A 17194-nucleotide genomic window follows, 5' to 3' on the forward strand; every position below is an offset into this window, starting at 1 on the left:
AAGATGCCATTAATCGATGTGCCTTTCAAACGGGTAGCCATTGATCTTATTGGCCACCTAGTGAAGCAGGTCACCGATACATCCTCACACTCGTGGACTACGCTACGCGTTACCCCGAAGCGGTTGCTCTGAAGAATATTGACACCGAGACGGTAGCTGAGGCCTTAGTTGATATGTTCAGCCGCCTAGGAATTCCAGAAGAGATTCAAAGTGACTTAGGCACACAGTTCGTGTCTGACTGCATGAAAGAAGTTGCACGCCTTCTGAGTATTAAGCAGTTAACGACCACGCCCTACCATCCTATGTGCAATGGAATGACGGAAAAGTTCAACGGAACTCTGAAGATCACACTAAAGAGATTGTGCAGTGAGCAGCCAAGACTGTGGCATCGCCACCTCAACCCACTCCTGTTTGCCTACCGTGAAGTCGCCCAGGAATCTACAGGATTCTCTCCATTCCAACTTCTTTACGGGAGAGCTGTAAGAGGTCCCATGTACATTCTCAAAGAGCTGTGGACAAAAGAAGTAGAGGCTCCAGAGGTGAAGAATAGATACCAGTATGTCTTTGAGTTACGAGAAAAGCTGGAGGACACCTTGAAAATTGCCCATGAAGAATTGCAGAAAGCCCAGCAGAAAGGAAAACACTACTATGACCGCAAGACCAAAGTGAGAAAGTTTCAGCCAGGAGATAAGGTTCTTGTTTTGCTGCCGACTGATCATAACAAGTTGCTGATGCAGTGGAAAGGCCCCTACGAAGTTCGCGCTGTAGTAGGTATCAACGATTACAAGGTGAGAGTAAAAGACAAGCTGAAGGTCTACCAAGCTAACCTTTTAAAGGCGTACATCGAGCGAGAAGAGGAACTTGGAGAGGCTGCGGCTGCAATCGCCGAGGGTCTGGTGACGAGCGTGTCCAGCAGTGGTGAGCTCAGTGAACTAGAATTGGATCCAGATGATGATGATACTGGCTTCTTAGAGATTGGTGGATATGTGGCGAAGGAATCCATTGTAGATGTAAAGACTGGCCCTGGCCTTGACGAAACTGAGCGAGCAGAATTTCTAGACTTGGCGCAAGAGTTTTCAAACCGTTCACCGAGGCTCCCGGAACCACGAACCTTGTGCAGCATCACATCATCCTCACGTCCAATGAGCCCGTCAGGTCTAAGCCGTACCCTGTTCTGTATAGTATGAGGGAATCTCTGAAGAACGATATAGATGACATGATGAAGATGGGAGTTATCAGGGAGTCTAATTCTCCCTACGCCTCCCCGGTGGTGGTTGTAAAGAAAAAGATGGTAGCAACAGAGCGTGCGTGGACTACCGAAAGCTCAACAAGCTAACCGTCTTCGATCCCGAACCCATGCCAGCAGCTGTTTACTTGTTTCAGAAGTTGAATCGAGACAAGTTCCTTTCGAAGATCGATCTTAGCAAAGGATACTGGCAAGTTACAATACCAGAAGTAGATATCCCAAAGACGGCCTTTGTGCAGAATTTATGTTATAACATAACTAAAGCAAAGCGCGCGCTCCGATTGGTTAATTATTTAGCGTCTACTATTTGCCCATGGGTGTACGCTGCTGACGTGTGTGCTAATGTTTACAAAGCAAATCTTTTGACAGACATTGTTTCCAAAGAAATGCGAAACTGTCTTCACAGTTGTCTGAAGATGAAACTTTATCGAGTTACTGGTGTGCAGTCGGTTGTCATGAATGAATTTTCGCGCGCTTGTTTTCTCTTGTCATGTAACACTACACGAACATTTTTTTGTGATGTAGCTCAACAAAAGGACTTCTGTTGTTCCAATGTCTCAATGTTATGTTATAAAACAAATGGTAAACGCCACAGCGTGCACTATTGAGTTATGGATGCACTTGGGAGGTTTGCTAAGCACTCAAGAAGCTAGAGTGAGGGTCCCCTATACTTTTTTCATGACGCGTGAATGGGCGTTTTTCCTTTGCGTTAAGCGTGAATGAGGATTTTTTTTTCCCGTGATTCGTGAATCTATACTTTTCTGTCCTCGGGAAACTGGTTTTCGATTATTTCGTGATCCGTGAAAAATGCATTTACTTTCGCGTGATTTGTGAACCACGCCATTTCGATCGAGAAAAGGCAGAAAATGGAGGGTTCTGCGGAAAAGGTGAGTTAATCTGTCAGTATCCACACTCTCTCCAGCCTTAACTGATGTCTGCTCAACCATGGCTTCGATGTCATAACCGAAATATGTCAACAAAGTGTTAATATGTCTTTTGAATTCTTTCTTTTGTCTTTATGAAGGTAGCATTTGCATATTTTATTCATATTGTCATCTTTATTGCTTGGTGACCTCGTGCATGACCTAGCTGCAGTCTGCATTGTCAACCTTTATAGTTAAATGACCATAAGGTTTCCATAGTTTAATTTTACAGTTACATTACAATCAAAACAACGTTTTGTTGCTGTAAAAAAATGTCTGCCTTAGTCTTGGTATCGATAAAACATGTGTCCGTGACTTTTTATCTGAGAGCCCGCTTAAATACGGCTCAATACGGACACCACAATAATACGGACACTTTGGCATGTCCCCTTGGTGTCCGTATTAACGGGGTTCCACTGTACATGCATAATACCTATTCCACAAACATCTAGACATGCTGACGACAAGAGAGTCTGAAATTATCAAAATATGGCCATGTGCAGCTATATCTACTGTGGTACGTTTCAGTATTGCCAGAGACATTTTTGTAATGATTGTATTTGTATGTTTTGCGAAACGTGAATAGAATTTGCATTTTTACGTAAAACATGATTTAGCCTGTGCATTTTCGCGTGAAACGTGATTGCTTACTTTTTTCTGTGCACGTGAAGCTGTTTTTTGAATTTTTCGTGATGCGTGAAAAGGCCAGTTACTTTTGCGTGAAACTGTTTTCAGAAGAGGTATAGGGGACCCTCTAGAGTCGCAAGAGGCGATAGCCGAGTGCGACCCCTACGCTTCTTTCATGCTTAGCAACCTCCCGCATACATCCATGACTGAATAGTGCACGCTATGGCGTTTACCATTTGTTAATTGGCCTGAGTGTTGAACAAGCTGTATACCTTCGAGATATGGATCAACAGTCCTCAATGTTTCAACATGAAATTACATACAGAGTGGAGGTGAGACCAATTTTGATGTCAAAACTCTCTTACTCCAACACACTTTTACAGTTGTGAGTGTATGTACATGTACAATCTGATTGGCTGTATATTGTATGGCATAGTTAAGAGTGATTTTCTGAGTGTCGAGAATCGGAAGACACCCACGAAAAATCGATTTTTCTTTTATTTCGCCAAAACATACCTTTGGGTGAACTTACTCAAGGAAAAATAGTTTAAAGTTCCAACGATTTATTTTACGGCCAAAATTTAAGAAAGTTCGAAATTTGCATATAATGAGGGTTTTCGCGACTTAAAATGTTCAGAATTTCATGCTTCTTTACGAAAACAGCGGGGGCGTAAAAACAATCCTATGAAAACAAAACTTGGCACAAATATTATTTCATTCTTATACCTTAAAACTGTGTAATAAGTTTCTTGAAGCTTTGTTTGTAGCTTTTTAACGAAGGGTATTTGTACAGACGCCATTTGTGTCTCTTGGCAAGGAATAAATAAAGGCCAACTTTGACTAGTATAAATGGCCTCTGGTATATATCATTTGGTCAAAATATCTACATTTGAGGAAACCTTGGTTATTGTTTTTTTCACCCGAAAAGTTATAGCTCTGGGAATTAAAATGTTCTCCGTCAGTAAAATAAAATGTTACGGCATGTAAGCGAGTTCAATTTTATGCAAATTCCAAGGTTAATCTTTGGAAGTCAACGGTCTAAAACAGGAAACAACGATTCTCCGTTACTTACGTTCCTTCTGCTGCTATAGAAACGATTTTAACTTCCCAGTGTCCTTGTGAGCTGTTCTGTAAAATATTTCCAGTAAAACAGCGAGCATAAACGGCCATAAAATTCGACAAAGTCGACAATGTTTATATTTGAGATGAGACACTGAGTGGCACGCACAGTCTTGGCTGTTTTCATCGTCTTGCTCAGTCGAGAGTCCTTTAAAAATATGATAGAATATACGCTTCAAACCGTAGTAAATTAGTTTCTCATATCCATATGCCTCATGTCGACTCATGAGTAAATAAATCAGTCCCCGTACACTGAATAAACAACTCGAATGACCTCTGAGGTCAAGAGGTCACCTGATATGTCGTTATGTTACTTTTCCCTGGTTTCACATTGCACGCGTGACGCCGTGTTTGAGGACGTTCGCACGAAAATTTTCCAGGAGATATTTTTTTTTAATTTGTACACCAGTCAGCTAATGAGTTACTTGTGTCAGAAATGAAAAAAAGGAAAAAAAAGAAAAAAAAATGGGGGTCACCGACCTCGTTTCAGGGATACAACGTGTAGAAAACGACCTGATTTTGAAAATTCAGCATGGTCTACAAGGGTATATAGTTAAAAATATCGAATGTGAGTCAAAGGAGCGAACGATCCCATTGGATAGCACCACCGCCTGTGGTTTTTAAAGCAGCGACTATCCGGGTCAGATCCCCAGACCTCGTCAGTTACACGGACTATAAGTGGAGATAAATAATTCCCTTGGCAGGGAATGCGTGATTTAGAGGCACGAAAGGAACGAGCTGAAAACGTGAATCTCACGCGAAAAAATAAGCTTTGCTCTCGCTGCTCGTATATCACCAGCCTTTGCTAACTAAAACGGCACAGCCTGTGTTTCTGTGTATTAGTCATTTCAGTCACTTATAACGCTCAATTTTGCTGTTCTGATTAGGTTTTAGAAGTAGCGCTAATCCACCCCCACGCCACTCCCAAAAAAAGTAATTTCAAAAGTCGTAACGGCTAATACTCCCGAAAGCAGAATGCAATCTGCATTTGTATTAAGAGGCACTAGCCTGCGAGCAAGCATATATTGGAGAAGAGAAAGTGGGAAAGGAAAAAGGGAATTAGAAGTGCCACCCAAGCCTGTTCGCCGTAAAAGAATCTACCTGGACATACTTAAGAAAAGCCATATTAGCATTAAAACGGATGAACTCTGTGCTGCTGTAACTGAGGATCATGTATTAAATGTTTGTTTAATTTTTCACACAAAATGTCATGCTGCTCTTGACAGATATCGCAATAACTTTATAAGGAAGTGAACATGTTTGATTTGTATTAACAAGCGCATCTTAAAACTATTAAGACTACAACTTCAACAAGTAAATAATAAATGTCTGACACTTTTTTGACGCCTTCAACGACAAAGGCAACGGCAGGTTTCTTTCACAGGTCACAGGTCACAGGTCACAGGTCACAGGTCACAGGTCACCAAAAAATATGCCAAAACGTCATAAAACAGATGCATACAAGTGCGTCCCAAGTGTAACTATAAGAGCTCTTTCTTGAAAAAAAAGCGCGTAGGGGAAATCAGTTGTAGCACTGAAATAAAAAAAAAAAATTGATCCAAAGAAAGCCAAGATTTATTTCTGTTGAAAACATAAATTGTTTTTAGCCTTTCAATATAATATGAAAACGAAAGAGGCTTACACTGATCCGTGAATTATGCATTTACTTACGCGTGATTTGTGAACCAACGACTTTTGCGGGAATAATTGTTCACTTTTTTTGGAGATTTTAGCGTCATTAAAGCTCGTAAACTACACCAAACTAAATGTAAAACCTGTCCATTTCACGCGACTGAGAACTGACCACAGCGACAGTGAACCAGGAGGACCTAGAATCTAGTCTGTCACGATGTGTCACACATGCACCCGGCATTTCGATGCATCAAAATGGAGGGTTCTGTATGTATGTTTTGCGAAACGTGGATAGAATTTGTATTTTTATGTAACACATGATTTAGCCTTTGCATTTTTACGTGAAAAGTGATTTTTTTTTGTTAACGTGAAGCTGCTTTCGAATTTTTTGTGATGCGTGAAAAGGCCGATTACTTATGCGTGAAATTGTTTTCAGAGTAGGTATAGGGGACCCTCTTGTTTCTGTTTAGTACATACTCGTTGTAAAGATTTAAAAAATATATATAGAAATAAAACAGTTCAATTTGCTATCATAATGAATTATCTTATTACGATAAAATATATTAACACTACATGTTTGAAAGCTATATTTCAACCCATTTCGTACATATACCACCCCTAGAAATTTTTTCATTAAAATTATAGAGTAAAACATTTTTAGTTAGGGTTTGTTGCATGGAAACATCGATAAACCTCTCGGAAATCTCAGTAATTGTTACATCGCGAAATTTACTGAGTGTTTTGAATGTGACCTGTGAACTGTGACCTGTGACCTGTGACTTGTAAAAGAAACCTGCCGCAAAGGCAAATATTGAACTTCCTTAAGATATGTGATTGTAAAGTTTTACAGCAATCAAATGAGAAGGAATGTCTTCAAATATGGCCGGGATAGGAAATTGAACGGTAAATTTGGAAAGAAAATCTCAAGCCTATATAACAGAAATTTCAGAGTAGAAAAATAAAAGAAAGAAACAAATGTAACTAAGCCTTTATTTACATAGAGTAAAGTTTGTCACTTTTGCCAAGCGAAACGAAGCGTTACTGAAAGCAGGTAGCTTGCGTTACTTGAATAAATAATATGCAGAATTTAAAACATTATTATCTTCGGCGGTCCAACTTTTCCTGCAGGTAAACGGTTTCTTATTTTTGAGTATTTATCTTTGCGCACGTTTAGATGTGTGCCAAATGGTACTAAGCGCAAAACTATGAATCACGTCGACATCAAAGAGATCAATCCAGTGTTGAAATCATGTCAGGGTATCCTGCATCTATAAACGATATCTTAGAAGCTAACAGTTATGTCAAAATGTTGCTTTTTCAATTTTCTTTTTAAATTGAAAGGTCTTTAAAGAGATTTTGAATACCGTAATTCAACTAAATCCCGTGATGTTCAATACGGCGTTACGTGTGTAATGTGAAAGCGGGGAAAAGTAACATTATGGGGCGCCGTTTGTAAATTTATTATTTAGACCGAATTTATGCCATTTTCCCCTTATTTATAAATAATTGGAAACGCCACAAAATTTGTTTATAAATAAGACACAAGAACTTGTCCGTTGATATGTAAATAATTATTTTAGGTTCGTTCTGATTTATAAATAATCTTTTACCATAGAGTTATTATATATAAATAATAAACTAAACAACTTCAATTATTTATATATCAGGTCATCTCTAAAATAGTTATTTACATATCATAAAGTTTGTAAATGCCATTATTTATAAATAAATTACTTCACCGGGAGTGTAAATTCATTATTAGAAATAATAAATTTCACCTCGCCGAGTGTAAATTTATTATTTATCAATAATGAACTTCACTGAGTGTGTAAATTCATTATTTAGAAATAATGAATTTCTCCTCGCCAAGTGTTAATTTATTATTTATAAATAATGAACTTCATTGAGTGTGTAAATTCATTATTTAGAAATAATGAAGTTTCATTTCGCCGACTGTAAATTTATTATTTAGAAATAATGAATTTAACCATGTGTGTAAATTCATTATTTAGAAATAATGAAGTTTCATCTCGCCGAGTGTTAATTTGTTACTTAGAAATAATGAACTTCACTGAGTATGTAAATTCATTATTTAGAAATAATGAAAGTATGAATGGCTGACCCAGCGTCTCTTGCCCGATCGATTTCGGAGGCTGTTTCTCGCGCTATAAGTGAGACAGTTAATGCTACCCTTGCTCAAGTAGGTAACGGCGGCGGTATGTAGCCTGAAATTCAGCACTGGCGGATCTGGGGGAGGGGCCCGGGGAGCCCGTTCTCCCCCCCCCCCCAACCCCCCGCCTCAACTCTCTATTGTGGAGTTCTTATTCACTCAGCCCTTCGGCAGCTCACACTGCAACAGGAACAACTACTCAAAGGCCGAGGTAACAGGTAAATTTTAAGAAAAGAAACTGCTGCATGAAGAAAATAAAAATCGCTTGGCGTGTTAAGTGAAAGGTCTGATTTCTATTGAAATTCAATAATGGTTTAAACGTAACTTTCCACGTGTACGATCTTTAGACTTGCCTGGAATAGACATGCCCAGCCGTGACTTCATCAAGCCAAACAAAGTGTGTCACACAGCTATCCGTCCAAAGGTCACAAAGGTCAGAAAGAATTTAACCTGCGAGCGGGCTCACGTTTGAATCAAACACGCGAGTGACGAAGAGGAATAGCGATCGGCGGGAAAGAGGCGCCAAGAAAGTGACTTTCTCCTCTCGCGGCTTCGCCCGTGGATTTCTCGCTCTCAGCTACGCCGAGCGCGTTTGTGCTCCAACGTGAGCCTGTTCACAGGCTACAAAGAATTATCTAAACATCTAAAGACATTATTCGATTTCCCGATTTTAAAAGTTCTGCATTTTCTTCATGCAGCAATTTCTTGGCTTAAAATTTACCTGTTACCTCGGCCTTTGAGTAGTTGTTGTCGTTGTCGTTGTCGTTGTCGTTGTTCCTATTGCAGTGTGAGCTGCCGAATTGTTGAGTGAATAAGAACTACATATTAGATATTTGAAGCGTGATTCTCGCTTAAACTCAATTAACCAAAATAGGGGGGGGGGGGGGCTCCCCTAGATCCGCCACTGCTGAATTTCAGGCTGCATACGTACCTGAGCAAGGGCAGCATTAACTGTCTCACTTATAGCGCGAGAAAAAGCCTCCGAAATCGATCGGGCAAGAGACGCTGGGTCAGTCATTCATACTTTTATTATTTCTAAATAATGAATTTACATACTCAGTGAAGTTCATTATTTCTAATTATTATATGGCTGCGTCTCACAAACACTAGGAACTACCGAATTCACGAATATTATTGGCTGAAATCGATATTGACCGCGGTCTAGATTTTCCCATCTAGACCGGCATCTAACTAGACCGGTTTCATTTTGCGTTGACAAAGTAGCAAACTAAAATACAAAAAAGTTCACCATTTTCTTTTATTTTCTTCTCAATCATTTATGGCACTGCCAAAAAGCCTGATGACAAAACAAACAAGTAAAGAGAACGAGCAAATTTCGGCAGGTTTAAGTTAAGCTCATCGCCGTTCGCAAGCAAACTGTCGGCAAACCAGTTACATTAAACGAATTAAAGTTTTCTTCTTTGCCATATAATAAACATCTTATTAACCGAGCTAAGTCGGTCTGTATGGGAGAATCTTGACCTCGGTCGTGTGTACAGACCTCACTGCGTTCGGTCTGTACTCACGACCTCGGTCAAGATTCTCCCATACAGACCTCCAGCTCGGTTAATAAGAGCTAAGTAATAAATTTACATTCGGCGAGATGAAACTTCATTATTTCTAAATAATTAATTTCTAAATAATGAATTTACACACACGGTTAAATTCATTATTTCTAAATAATAAATTTACAGTCGGCGAGATGAAACTTCATTATTTCTAAATAATGAATTTCTAAATAATGAATTTACACACACGGTTAAATTCATTATTTCTAAATAATAAATTTACAGTCGGCGAAATGAAACTTCATTATTTCTAAATAATGAATTTACACACTCAATGAAGTTCATTATTTATAAACAATAAATTTACACTCGGCGAGGAGAAATTCATTATTTCTAAATAATGAATTTACACACTCAGTGAAGTTCATTATTTATAAATAATAAATTTACACACTCAGTGAAGTTCATTATTTATAAATAATAAATTTACACTCGGTGAGGTGAAATTTATTATTTCTAAATAATGAATTTACACCCCCGGCGAAGTAATTTATTTATAAATAATGGCATTTACAAACTTTATGATATGTAAATAACTATTTTAGAGATGACCTGATTTATAAATAATTGAAGTTGTTTAGTTTATTATTTATATATAATAACTCTATGGTAAAAGATTATTTATAAATCAGAACGTACCTAAAATAATTATTTACATATCAACGGACAAGTTCTTGTGTCTTATTTATAAACAAATTTTGTGGCGTTTCCAATTATTTATAAATAAGGGGAAAATGGCATAAATTCGGTCTAAATAATAAATTTACAAACGGCGCCCCATATAACATAACGACATATCAGGTGACCTCCTGACCTCAGAGGTCATTCGAGTTGTTTATTCAGTGTACGGGGACTGGTTTATTTATTCATGAGTCGACATTAGGCATATGGACATGAGAAACTAATTTACTATGGTTTGAAGCATATTATTATAGGACTCTCGACTGAGCAAGGCGATGAAAACAGCTAAGACTGTGCGTGCCATTCAGTGTCTCATCTCAAATATAAACATTGTCGACTTTGTCGAATTTTATGGCCGTTTATGCTCGCTGTTTTACTGGAAATATTTTACAGAACGGCTCACAAGGACATTGGGAAGTTAAAATCGTTTCTGTAGCAGCAGAAGGAACGTAAGTAACGGTGAGTCGTTGTTTCCTGTTTTAAACCGTTGACTTCCAAAGATTAACCTTGGGATTTGCATAAAATTGAACTCGCTTACATGCCGTAACATTTTATTTTACTGACGGAGAACATTTTAATTCCCAGAGCTATAACTTTTCGGGTGAAAAAAAACAATAACCAAGGTTTCCTCAAATGTAGATATTTTGACCAAATGATATATACCAGAGGCCATTTATACTAGTCAAAGTTGGCCTTTATTTATTCCTTGCCAAGAGACACAAATGGCGTCTGTACAAATACCCTTCGTTAAAAAGCTACAAACAAAGCTTCAAGAAACTTTAAAGGGACCGTTCATTTTTTATGAGGGAGGGGGGGCTGGTGGGATTTGGGAAGCACCATTTAAAAATCGCATGACCCCCCCTCAGCTTACCAATTTTTTCGCATGGCCCCCCCTTATAGCGGTCATTTTTTGGGATGACCCCCCCCCCCACACAAAAAAAAAATTGAACAAACAATATTTAGATTTCAACTTTTATAATATTTCTCTATTATCCCCCTACTTCACGTTATTGTGCTCACTATGAAGACAATATTGACAATCCCTATACTACAGAGAGCTGTTGTTTAAAAAACAAATCAAAAGAAAGAGAAGTCAATTTCGGATCTCCTAGTTATGGCTCGCCCTGAGCGTGTGGCATTTGGCCTCTCATTGGCATCTTTCTCATCCAAATTGATGAATGCAAGAATGACATCACTTGAGTCATCTTCTCCCCCAGAGTCAATGGCATCACTGTCATACTCATCATTGTCACTTTCATCCGTTTCACTGCTGTCAGCACTTGCCCTGTTGTCATTTTGGGTCAATGTCCTTGCATTTCTCAGTGTTGGTTGGCCAGCTCTGAGAGGACTCTTCTGCTGCAAACATGAATGTCTTACAATTGCCTTTACTTTCTCACTCTTGCTGCTTTTCAAATGCTGCTTCAGCCCGTGGTGGTTCAAGTACTTGTTTAGTTCTGGAACACGTAGCTTTTTAAGCTTGGTTAGATCTTCGCACAACTCAGTCCAAGGATAATCCTCATATGATTTATCTTTTGCGTCCCTACTTAACTTTGCCTTTTCTTCTGCTCTCTTTTTCCTTTTAAATTCCAGCACTTCAAGATGCTGAAGATAATCCACCACAAACTTTGATTTGACAATAAACTTATCTGCAAATAGAGCAACGCTCTCTGGGTCAGATAAAACCAGCCTGCCACTTCCATGCTCTTTCTTCGCTTGGACCCTCGGCTGCCAGTCATCTGGATCACACCCTTCTTTTGGGGTCTTCTGGTAGGAGAGGTAGGGGTATTCCGGTAGGCAGGAATGGTCAGGAACTGGTTTAGGGTATCTTTCTATGGGTGGTCCAGTCCATTTACAACAAAAAGAACAACTTTCTCCTACCTTTTCTTGACAGGACAACTTTAGAAACTCCCTGTTGTTCTCCCCCTCCTCATAGTGCTCATTCATAAACTTCTCAATCTTACGGAAGTAACAGTGGCCTGGAACAGAGTCTTTCCTTGCTCCTGCATTGTGATACTGAACCAAGTACGAAGTGTTGTGAAAAAACTGGAAATCTGTTGATGTGTTGTGTGAAACACATTCTTACATTTAATTTACAGATGTCTTTATTTGGAAGGTTTTTACCTCTACTCTAGTGATAGGCATGTATGAATGTTGCCCTGTGCAGGTAAAACAGAAAGCTGTTGAAGTACAAGAAGATGAGCCGGTAAGGGTTAATTTCTTGTCAGTGTTCCAATTTTTATCTGGACATTAAAAACGCATGTATGGTTCACTTTTATAATGAGAAACGTCTGTATTTTCCTATTGTAAAGATAGCACCTAAAACTGTTTGAACATTTTTAAAATAGTATGTGTCTTTTAATATATCGTTTGACTTAGGTCTACATTTCACTACACGAATACAACATTAAATGGTTACACGAACCATGATCATTCGATAATATCAGTTCAATATAATAAATAAAAAAATCGTCTTTCCTTTTCTGGTAGGTCACTAGTTCCTCCTCTGCTGATGATACAACCATACCTCAGGGTCTCCGGAAAACAAGCCTTGGCTATATTGTTAATCCAATCGGGAAAAGAGCGCATTACTACATGAGCATCATGAAAGAGGCTCATTCCAAAATGCGCAATAATGGCGAAAGCGACGAGTCATTTAAGAAAAGGTTTACAGCTGAACGATCCAGGCAGTTTGACATCTTACAAGCAAAAGAAGCAATCTTTCTAAGTGCGGATGGCTGTTCAGAAAGGGCGAGTGAGTTTTCCATGCCAGGGTACTGGTTGAAGCCCAGTGATGGAAGAAAACTGAACTTCTCCATCAAAGAGCACAGAGCAATGGTGGAAAAGTTGAATGCCATATTGAAAGATGTAAAGGAACACGATTCCACACTCTTTCAGTCCAATGGGCTTGCTTTAAAGCAGGGCGAAGAATTTGCCCACAGTTTTAATGTAAAACAGATCAAATGTATAGAAGCTAAGTTGACGAAGGTCACCCAGGACATGGAAGCACTAGAAAATAAGAAGAACAATTATAACAGCATATTCAAGGGCATACTCAAACAGCAAATCAACAAAAGGAGAACGAAAAGAGAAAACCGCAGAAAGTCAAATGAAAGAAAGAGGAAGCGGACTGAAAACAACGTCCAACGAGTTTATGGAATCTGTTTTGGAAACCCGCTAGGAAATAATCTTCCACAATGCCTTGTGTACCCTCCAAGAACGGCCATCCCGGAAGAGTGTATTAAAGTTGAGGATGTTGCCACGTCGTTATTTAGAAGAGATGGGCCATACATCGCACAGCTCTTGGAAGGGAATTATTTTACCAATGCTGCAAGAAGCAGAATCACCACCAATCTTGAGCAGGAAGTCAGAGATTATGTTTACACCTTCATGTACCCTGAAGAGTACACTCTGACGGAAAGCATTGCTGCTTCTTGTAGCATTGGTGAAAGACACTCCCATAGCAGCACAAGCGGCGACGAAGAACTCGACGACAGCGAAGATGGAGATGAGTGCCAGTGAAAGTTGCATTCAAAAATAACAGTGTTAAATACTTCTTTTCAGTAGCTACAAATGCTTTTTGTCGCCACACGTTTTTTTAAAGCAGTAGGAAAGTTTGTAATAAATTTGTATCCTGCCTTCTATGTTTATTCTGTAGCAATTTTTTTGATATTCAAACATTATTCCATTTTAAAGTTTTACTAAAATATTTCACGTGACCCCCCCTTTTTCCCTTATTTTTTTGGGATGGCCCCCACTCGAAAGCCATTTTTTTTCGCATGGCCCCCCCCCCAAATCCCACCAGCCCCCCCTACCTTATAAAAAATGAACGGTCCCTTATTACACAATTTTAAAGTATAAGAATGAAATAATATTTGTGCCAAGTTTTGTTTTCATAGGATTGTTTTTACGCCCCCACTGTTTTCGTAAAGAAGCATGAAATTCTGAACATTTTAAGCCGCGAAAACCGCCATTACATGCAAATTTCGAACTTTCTTAAATTTTGGCCGTAAAATAAATCGTTGGAACTTTAAACTATTTTTCCTTGAATAAGTTCACCCAAAGGTATGTTTTGGCAAAATAAAAGAAAAATCGATTTTTCGTGAGTGTCTTCCGATTCTCGACACTCTCAGAAAATCACTCTTAACAATTAGACCCGTAGCCTGAAAGGGCTACAGGTCAATAATAGCCCATGAGGCGAAGCCGAATGGGCTATTGACCCATGACCTTTGAGGGTGAAGGGTCTAATTGTTTTAGTATCACCCAACTAGTCAGACACAAATGGTAATAATAAAGTTAACGAATGCAAGATGAAGAAGTATTTATTTAGGAATAAAACAAACGAAAGTGTCACGCTTGATCGCGCCAATTTCGCTTCTGGAGGACTAATACTAATAGTCCTCTAGAAGCATAGCCAATTAAAATGCAGGATTTTCATTAGTCCACTAGTTGGGTGGCACTAATATAAAACAGTTATGCAACTCTTTCTCTTGGTATACCATGGAATATCCCACTTGTCACTTGTATTTTCTTAGTATACAGGCTTACCTTAAGGCTCATGTGTGTACCCAAAAAAATACAAGTGGCTCGTGCAGTATCCCATGATGTGCCTCTCAAAAGCATTGCATAACTAGTATGTCTCCGTTAAGGCTGTAATTCAATTTTGAAGATGCTGACGACACAAGGAAAGTACATGTAGCCAATAACATGTAGCCAACCACCTTTTATTATTACCTCCCTTGGTTATTGTCTTGTGGCTATCTTCAAACTGTTGAGTTGGAAAATATTCTCACTGCAGCAGCTGCTGATAATAGGCATTTAGGGCAATTGACTATGGCAACAACAACAAATATCATTTACAGTTTTGGTTTAATTAATATTTATGTATATGCATATTATATATGTATGGGCACGCACACAGAAAGATTGTTGTAAACTTGAACTTACAGTTGGGTTCACATCAGCTACCTGAAGCAAAAGTAACATGGCATGCAGGTTTGCTGTACGTTTTTGCAGCTGCACAGATGTAGTGGAAACTTCTACCACATGAGTGAGTAGGTTTTGTGGTAGTTGCTAGTAAATTTGGTAAAACCATCAATTGAAATAATGTTTTCATTTTATACAAGTTGAACGATGTCGAATGCACTTGTTTGGATGTTGAGATGTTTCTGGTGATTCGCCAGAGCCCAAGGCATCATGGAGGGATGACTGTTCCTGTGTATTGCATAAAGAGGTATCTTACAGTCTAAAAACTTGCAGTGCTCCACTTGTTGTATAGAAATAACTTTGAATTTCATTAATTGCGAGCAGTTGCAATTTATTATTAGATTCAAACTTAAGAGCAAATGTGCCCAAAAATCAAACATTTTGCAAAATATCGCGACAACAGCCAAAAAGATAAATTCTGCTCATATTCTCAGGTTTGGCATTATCAATTTTCTCGTAAATAAATCGATATTCAGCTAAACGAAGCATGTCGTGATTTGCTTCACACTAAGGCTGCCAAACCTGAGAATATGAGTAGAATTTATTTTTTGGCTGTTGTGCGATATGTTTCATCATTGGGAACATCCACTCTTAAGGAATTTCGAGAAAAGTACAATGTCACAGTCCTTTGAAAATTGGCGGTAAAGTGATTACTGCATGATGAAAACTCACTGGACATTATTTTGTCTTTCTCTACATGCAGCACAGACACAGTGAAATAGAACACATGCATACACAAGTGCTCAACACTATAATCATGGAGAATTCAAAATTATTGTAATGTTTTTATTTTTAGTTTAATTTTATTTTAGTTCCTTTTACCCGCTTTAACACCTTCATTTATTTGTTATTGTTATTGATATTTTCATTACAGAAGAAAGGATTCAGTGAAGTGTTTGCAATGGCAAGGGTAGCGAAGGATGTTTGGGAAGAATTTCAGGAAGTTAATTCTTTGTGTGAGAAAGGGAGTCTCAAAGATCAAAAAGTCAGTGCAGGAGAAGTCATGCAGGGATTTGTGTGCCTAAAACAATGGCACATCAAGCCGCTCTGTAGCCTAAGTGATAAGCAAAAGCGCTATTTGTTAAGAAAGGTGAAGTAACTAGTTTTATTTAGGTCAGTTTTATATCACCCATAACATTTTTTGAATGCTATAATTGACAATTACACTCAGCAGAAAGGTGACTAAAGTTTAGAGCATAATTATAATATTGTTATGTGGCTGGCATGACAGTATATAATTCAAGACTTACCTGCCCCCATCTTCTGAAGGTTATGTTCTTCGAATCTGTGACACACAAAACAAAGTAAACAAAGTTTTGTCAATATGAAACCTCCACTGTTAATGTTGCTCATCTCTGCTTTGTATGACACTGTGGGCTGTTAGATCGACTCTTCAATTAAGTTTGGCTGTCTTGCTTTGTTAAACCAGACTCATTTTAAACCACAAAATACCCTCTATTGATAATGGTAGTTTCTGTAAGCCAACACTGCAAGCTTTCCTCCCCATTAACTTGAACCAGGAGTGGCCATTTTTGACTGTGGTATATATAATTTAATCACCTGAATAGCAGCAGGTAATACATCTCGTGCTGGAGGTAGCAGCATCCCTTGCTCAGTGTTAAGGCAAATACCACATTCTGTAGTACGTTGATATTTTAAATAAAACATTTTTATTCATTTTAGTCATCTAGAATTGAAAGTTTAAGCAACTGAAGTTTCTGATACTCGGTGCCTTATCTTTCAGATAAAAGGGAAGGAAATCAGTCTGAAAGGAGAAATCAGTCAAGCAGGAGGTCAACAAAGTTAGGGCACTTTTGCAAGTGCAGGGGGCAATTGTGAATTTTTTTCCAATTGAAGAGCTGGGAAGAGGCCAGAACAAAATTTGGTGACAGTGTTGGTTCAGAGAGGCTTCTACGGTTTAGGGTAAAGCTCATGTTGCATCATTTTACATTTAAAACAAAATAATAGTTTTTGTTATTCACCTCAGTGTCTCACGTCAAGTGGAGGATGGTAACCTCGCTGCTTCTCCACTCAGGAAAATATCCTCCGCTATCCACCTAAATTTCAGTGAATAATTGTTAATTATTACCCTGAAAAAATTACTCTATTCTGATTGGCTGAGACTGGGCAGATTTATTAAATTTTATTTTGCACTCAATTGCAACTTGATGGATGCAGAAGTTCTGAATAAAGCCAGCAAAGTACCCTAAAATATCCTTAGTTTTGTCAGTCTAATACTTGTTTG

At 38.5% G+C, this 17194-nt stretch overlaps 3 protein-coding genes and 1 long non-coding RNA gene across 6 annotated transcripts in view; all 4 read left to right on the top strand.

The window, feature by feature from the left end:
• LOC145497363 (uncharacterized) overlaps nucleotides 1-132 on the top strand; it is a 2265-nt gene extending 2133 nt beyond the window's left edge. The window contains exon 1 of the mRNA XM_081477181.1: nucleotides 1-132. This exon is cut by the window's left edge and continues 2133 nt beyond it. Within this exon, the coding sequence (XP_081333307.1) occupies nucleotides 1-132 (132 nt within the window).
• Nucleotides 1-17194, top strand: part of LOC145496419 (uncharacterized) — a 41928-nt gene that overhangs the window by 21380 nt on the left and 3354 nt on the right. The window lies entirely within an intron of this gene.
• Nucleotides 12103-13500, top strand: LOC145496412 (uncharacterized). The gene is made up of 2 exons (XM_081476058.1): nucleotides 12103-12169; nucleotides 12454-13500. The coding sequence occupies exons 1-2, from the start codon at nucleotides 12107-12109 to the stop codon at nucleotides 13483-13485; spliced, it is 1095 nt and encodes a 364-aa protein (XP_081332184.1). The 5' UTR covers nucleotides 12103-12106; the 3' UTR covers nucleotides 13486-13500.
• Nucleotides 14798-17180, top strand: LOC145497301 (uncharacterized). The gene is made up of 3 exons (XR_014050680.1): nucleotides 14798-15196; nucleotides 15824-16039; nucleotides 16694-17180. It is a non-coding gene; the product is annotated as an uncharacterized LOC145497301 (long non-coding RNA).

The sequence above is a fragment of the Orbicella franksi genome, chromosome 9 (assembly GCF_964199315.1).
Source record: "Orbicella franksi chromosome 9, jaOrbFran1.1, whole genome shotgun sequence".
In the NCBI taxonomy this organism is placed as follows: Eukaryota; Metazoa; Cnidaria; class Anthozoa; order Scleractinia; family Merulinidae; genus Orbicella; species Orbicella franksi.

Coding starts and splice junctions, on each gene's coding strand:
- LOC145496412 (XM_081476058.1), top strand. CDS start 12,107: ATGTATGAATGTTGCCCTGTGCAGGTAAAACAGAAAGCTGTTGAAGTA. Junction 12,170..12,453: donor AAGTACAAGAAGATGAGCCG/GTAAGGGTTAAT, acceptor CTTTTCTGGTAG/GTCACTAGTTCCTCCTCTGC.